This window comes from Camelina sativa, chromosome 17 (assembly GCF_000633955.1).
Source record: "Camelina sativa cultivar DH55 chromosome 17, Cs, whole genome shotgun sequence".
Taxonomy (NCBI): Eukaryota; Viridiplantae; Streptophyta; class Magnoliopsida; order Brassicales; family Brassicaceae; genus Camelina; species Camelina sativa.
The window spans coordinates 25,882,222-25,888,719 of record NC_025701.1 but is presented as its reverse complement, the minus strand read 5'-3'; the positions used below and the strand labels follow the sequence as shown (position 1 = coordinate 25,888,719).

General features: G+C 35.6%; 1 protein-coding gene across 1 annotated transcript; it reads left to right on the top strand.

Moving 5' to 3' along the window:
* LOC104758027 lies at positions 3,045-4,009 on the top strand (the record flags this gene model as incomplete). Its single annotated transcript, XM_010480831.2, is given in 2 exon segments — positions 3,045-3,150; positions 3,511-4,009. Coding segments are annotated over 2 exon segments (393 nt in total). The 3' UTR covers positions 3,798-4,009.

The following is a 6,498-nucleotide window of genomic DNA, read 5'->3' as shown; positions in this document are numbered from 1 at the left end:
ATCGAGGTAGTTTTTTTCTTTTTTTCCTTTTTAAATAAATACATGAATAATTGCATAATTTATTATTAAATTATTTCCTTAGCATTTAGTAACGGATTATGCCTAATCATTCAATTTAAGTAAAAAAAACCTTGTCGATTCGAGGACAAATTCTTGGAATATAGACCTACTCAAAACTAAGTTTGAGACGAGTGATGATGCCTCTTTCATAGTGCCCTACCAAATCCGATAGTTTGAGACATACACCGATGAGGACACTTCAAAACAATTATAGATTAAGAAGCATATTACACGGAAGAGATTTGTTGAAGCAAGGTTTGATGAGGTCTATTGGGAGTGGAGTTTCAGCTACAGTCTGGATGGATAAATGGATTCTTGATGGAGAATTGTTGAAACAATGTGTGATGAGGTTGCTTGGGAATGGAGTTTCAACTACAGTCTGGTTGATGCTGGCACATATGATGATATGAACATGATACGTATTACGTGCTAGGTGCTTTGGTTTTGTGTTTTGATTTAAGGATTAGAGTAATTTCCGATTTACATTAGAGCTATGGTTTTGGAGTTTTTAATTTTCTTAATGACGGTTTAGGAGCTTGTAAGAAAGGTCTATAAAAGGATTCCTTGTGATCAATAAAAATTAGCCTCCAACAATTAACCTAATTCTCTAGAAAGAGACTAGGTTAAAGGGAAAGTTTAGCTTTAATCTTTCCTTATAGTTGCAATCAAGGCTCCAAGATCAGCGGCAAAGGCTCAGGCTCGTATCAGAACCTTGGTTATCCGAATACTCAAGTCAGCTTACAGCCTATAAACTTGCTTAAACTGTCCCAAAGATCAAATTATTCATGTGGAGAGCGCTTTCTAGTGCACTAGCTGTTTCAGAAGTCAATATTCTCATGGTCGTCTGAATCCTGTATGTCAGGTTTGTAGAGTGGGAGTTGAATATATGTGTCATGTGCTTTTGAATGTACGGCTTCTCAGCGGGTATGGGCGCTGGCTAAGATACCCTTCCTTGTCAAGGTTTTTCGATTTCTCTAAGTGAAAATATAAATTACATTTTTACTTTGATGGAAAATGATAACTTACATGAAGCTTGAAGGTTTCTGTAGGTTTAGCCACTCTTAGCTTAAACTCTCATACTTTCTTAATTTTGTCCAAATTCATTACAAAGCATATTTATACTACTTTTACTTTTTAACCTACAAAGCCATAATTGGTCTTTTAGCTTCATAAAACAAACTCACTCAAGTAGTTGGGCCTGAATACAACAACATAGTTCATTGGCCCTTTTTCTTCTTTCTTCTTCTTTCTCCTACGACAGAACACCTTCTCTTCTTCTTCTCCTTATGATTCTTCATCTACTCTTCCTGGTCTTCTTCTTCTAACTTCACTTTTTCATATTTGATTCTCTTGTGCAAGATTAATCAAAGATGAGATTCCAACAAAGCTCACAGAATTTCAATTCCTTGAATTTTATGGGGTATTTGGAAAATTCGAAATGCTACTTTGATTGCTGGTAAAACAGGAGATTTAAAATTATTGGTGTCACTTTCCATGGAGAAGCAACAAACTGGTCAAAACAGAATGAAGTACCTGTGAATGGTATCATCAAATGCAATGGGAGTTCTTCGCGGATTAATCCATTTTTTTTTTTGATAATCTAGATATCCAAAGCCCAGTGGGCCCTGACTACCCACTAGCCCGAAGGCTTGGCGTGCGTCCCGAAGGCGGCAAGAGTGGTTCCTGGAGGCCGCATAGCCTAATGTTAAATTTTTCTGCGGTGGCCACTTGAAGTGTTTGCACCCGTGGGGATTCGAACCCGGGAGTATTGGGAATCTCATCCTCAACCCGAAATCCATCCTACCACTGGCCCACCTATGAGTGGTTTGGATTAATCCATCTTTAATGTGTGGTGGAGCGTGGATTGCAAAAAGATGATAATGGTGCAGCAGTTTTTCATGCACGTGATGCTTTTTTACCGGCCTTTAACAAGATCACTGCAACATTGCGTTGTATTTTGTGGATGCTTCAATGTTTAAGTGATCTCCGTCTAACAAATATACAGGTATGGTCAGACTGTCCTGCTGCTATTGAAGCTCTAAACAATCCCGACAAGTGGCCCCATTATCGGACATACCTTGGTTATATAAACAAATCTTCTTCCAAGTTTTAATTTAAATGGCGTAAATTTAAGGTATCGCTGCCTCAAGCTAACTATATAGCTCGTGACATAGCTAAGAGTGTAAGATGGCTGGGCGTTTCCAATCTTATTTGCCGTTAGGGGAGCCTGCTTGGCTTCATGCTCGTATTGAAGATGATGAATGTCTATGTTAGTGTTTCTGTTTGTGTCGTTGTTGTTGTGTATGTTTTAGCAGTTTTTATGTTACGGTGTGTTAACCATCGGGTTTGTTATGTTATGTTTATATTTTATAAAATCACAGCTGAAAAATAAATTAATAATAGAAGCTCATGTTTCGCAAAGGCTAATAAGTAATAAATCTATTCCACAGACGACAAAGAATGAATCTCTTTCGAGGAGAGTATGAAGACGACGGATGATAAATAGTGCATAGTCACCCCACACGTGACATAGTTAACGAAAACATGGGACCAGAGACCACTAAAAATCCAAAAGACAAGTGACATGCTTGAGCAGACGCCAAAAATGTTGGGATTTTTCTACAGAATTTTCAACGTTCATTAGGTTCACTCCTTTTTATAGATGGCTGTGAGTTCGATCGGTCTTCGTCTATTGGTATTTTGTCTCTATCTTATAATTATTAACGTATCCTATGTCATTTGGAACGTCCGACTATTCTTTTCTCAAGTCAACTGTCAATGAGTCAATCCTTTATTTTGTTACGCACTTGACCGAGTGTACGGATACATGGTGTGCGGAGACCATTATAAGTCGTCCATATAGTTTCAGCTCTCTCTCCTTTTTATTTGTGTGGCTCATGTCTCTACCATATGTTTGAGCTCTCTCTTATCACTACTTCACTCTTCTATATATACATGCATAAATGCGATTCACATTTATTAAGATGGCATCTTCGACATTGATCTCTTCCATGCTATTTCTTCTTCTTCTCTTGTTTTCGCTTCATATGGATGAAGCTCTTGCTGCTCAACGTAAAATCCGCAAACTGAGTAAGATTTTTTTTTTCCCTTAAAAATCTTTTACATATTAATATTTATGTCGAATTACTAGTAAAGTATAGTTGATAATTTAAAATTATTTGATCCAATTACATGTTTTCATATAGTTTTCTTATTTTATGTTTATTATTTTGTGACCATCATATATATTTTTTACCTCTTTTATGAACAGAAAACATTTCATTCATTTTGTTACAAGATTAATAAAGAAAATTATCATTAGGGAATATAATAAATATGTACGTTATTTTTGAAAATTTGGATTTAGCTATATATATAATTAGTTATATATCTTCTAAATAACCTGCGTGACTGTATAAATTGAAGTGTGAATTATGGTACGTGATGCAGATGAGATAATCAAGGTGAGGAGGAATTTGGAAGGCAATGACTACAAAAGCTCTAAATCGCGAGCTGGAGGGAGCGTATCGAATAAATGCCACAGCAAAAGTTATAACACGACCGTCACTACTTATCTAATTACTAATGAATCGTCTTCCCCATGTATAAAGTGCAACGTAAAGAACGGTTCATGTTATAGTTGCACCAAGACCAGAAAGTGCAGATCGTCCAACGGCTCACCCTGGAGGTGCACCGTCACCGAGGTGTGTTGCCTTATAGTATATTCATCGAGATAGACTTATCGGATGCAAAATCAATACATATATATATATATATATCTTACCTTTGTGAGTTGGAATATGTATAATATTACTTTGTATTAAATAAAAACAATATGAATATCAGAATATTGTTATAAGTTATAACACATTGTATCCATGTACATATGCATGTCCAATTTTGATTTGTAAGTAACAAGGGTGAGTCGAGCATATAGGTTTGATCTTCAGATCTTGGAGACCAAATCAAAGCACAAGCTTAATTAGAACTAGCTTGTATGTGATATTCCAAAGAGCTTAAGAAACGTACCTTTGAAGAATCTACAATTCAGTTGTTCCTCTTTATCAAAAGAAATGATACATGTGAATATGTGATGCAAAAAAAAAACTAAAGGCTATTTTCAGGCAGCAGTTAAATAAAAATCAGTTTAGTGTAGTTTTTCATAGCTGTTACCAAATTAGGTAACCCCAAAAAAGAAAGGGGGTTTAATTTTTCGGCACTATATTTGGATTTTGTCACATTGCACCAAATTTTAATTCCATAATTGTTGCATCAAAATCTGATTATGCAATTTGTCGGAAAAATATTTGTGATTTTGGTTTATTCCAAATCTTCAAAAGGAGAAAGAGTTGCATGCATTTTCTTAAAGTAGGGAGAAAGAAAGTCATCCATTGGTTTTAAAGATAGAGATTGAGACTTGAGAGTACCCAAAGAGAAAATATACGATATGGAGTACGAATACGTCTCAAGTCAAGTGTCAACTGAACTCCTTTATTTTGTAAGAAAAAAAAAACCTTTCCATGGAAAAAGGATTGTACATGTCAATAATGGTGTGCGGAGACCACTAAAACCCAAAACCCCACATGTGAGAAACTAAGTCACAGTATATGTTTCCAATCTTCTCTAAGTTCTCTTATCTCTCTACCTCTCTATTCTGTGTAAATGCATATATAAACGTGAATTACAGTGATTACATAGAGTTTGTAAAGTAACACATACATAGATATTATTAGGATGACATCTTCCACAAGCTCTTGCATGATATTTCTTGTTCTCCTCGTGTTTACTCTTCGTAGGGATGACGCTCTTGGTGCTCAAACTGAAATCCGGAAACTCAGTGAGATTTTCTTATTTATTTATAACCTTTCTATTAGAATATCCCACATCCATAGATGAATAGTTTCTTGGGCAATATCTATAGTGTGGGGCAACCCTCCTCTCTTGAGCTAGTTTTTGGGAATGAGTTAGGCCTATTACTAATACTTTCACATATAAATATTGTTCTCTAGAAATAATTTTCTGCCGACGCTGCACATTTTATGTGGCAGGTCATCATCGGATGTTTGTCGATCATAATAAATTTACAGAAAAGGTATATAAATTGTGAAACAATATGTGAAAGGTGTGGGTTAAAAGAAACAATTAATCACGTAAATTTTGTGTCTGTCGGCTCTAAAGACATGGGCGTTATCATAAATGTTTCAGTTGGAATCATTGCATGCGAATATGGATTATTTATTCTGGTGAAAACCTTTAGAAACAATCAGTTCATAGTTTCTTTGATAAAATGGTATATATGGACAGCCATAAAAAAAAAGATTTTTGAGAATGTTGACAGGAATCCAATTAAGGTTCTTCCATTGGCGGAAAGTGAGGAAGTTGGAGGGAGGCACAATTAGATACTATGGTTGATAATCAGGGGTGATAGGAGGTATCAGTCAAGGGTCTCGGGATTTGGACACAAAATTTTACAAAACACAAACTTCTCGGGGTTTAGACGTTTTGTAGATGATTACTAAAAGAAGCTAATAGATTTTCAAGGTTAGATGTGGTTTTGTTCACAGCTTAGTCACGATACATCGACCATGGGAGCCTCCACCGAAGTCTTACTTCTCTTCATTCATAAGTGGAAGCACTCGTCTAGGATATAAAGTGTATGCTTGGTGTAGATAAGCGAGATATAAAGTATAGATAAGCACTGCTCAGATTCTGTATCTTTTCCAACCGAGTGACCACATCTTTTTTAGTATAAGAAGGAAGAATTCAATTCTTTTTCTTTAACCTTAGTATTTAGAAGCACAAATAAATTGACACGGCTAGTTCGTACTGAACCGCATTATATCATATATGTAAATGATATCTCTCATTTCATGTCAAAATTTCATGTACCTTTTTGTTAGCTATCTTCTGATACTAGAAAAAAGAGTTTGTGAATCAAAAATTCTCATTTAATCAATTATGCAAGTGTTTGAAAATGGAAAATCGCTGTAAAATTCATGCATTCAAGTTTTAGGTAAATCAAAAATATAATTAACAATAAAATGGTGTTCCGCTCTTTTGGCCTTGTAAATCGCTTTTATATCCCTATAAATAGTACACTTCCTTTGTCATAAAAGAGAAAAATCAATCTAACAAAATTTTATCTTAAAACAAAAATCGTAACCAATAGTAATAATTGTCTAAAATTTTAATAGGTGCAAATCGTGCAAGCAAAAATGGAAAAAGTCAAATTCTTTGCGATAATCTTCATTGTGACAATGGTTATGACAAGTGTTTCGGCGGAAGAGCTACCGGTGCAAGTGACGACCAATGAGGTGACTCTTGCGGCGGAGGCTGCCGCCTCAAGTTTTAAAAGCAGCGCCGGAGAGGCTGCTCAAGGAGCCAAGACATGGGCTGATTGGGCTACTAGCAAAATCAGGTGACTTTTTCGTATTTCTT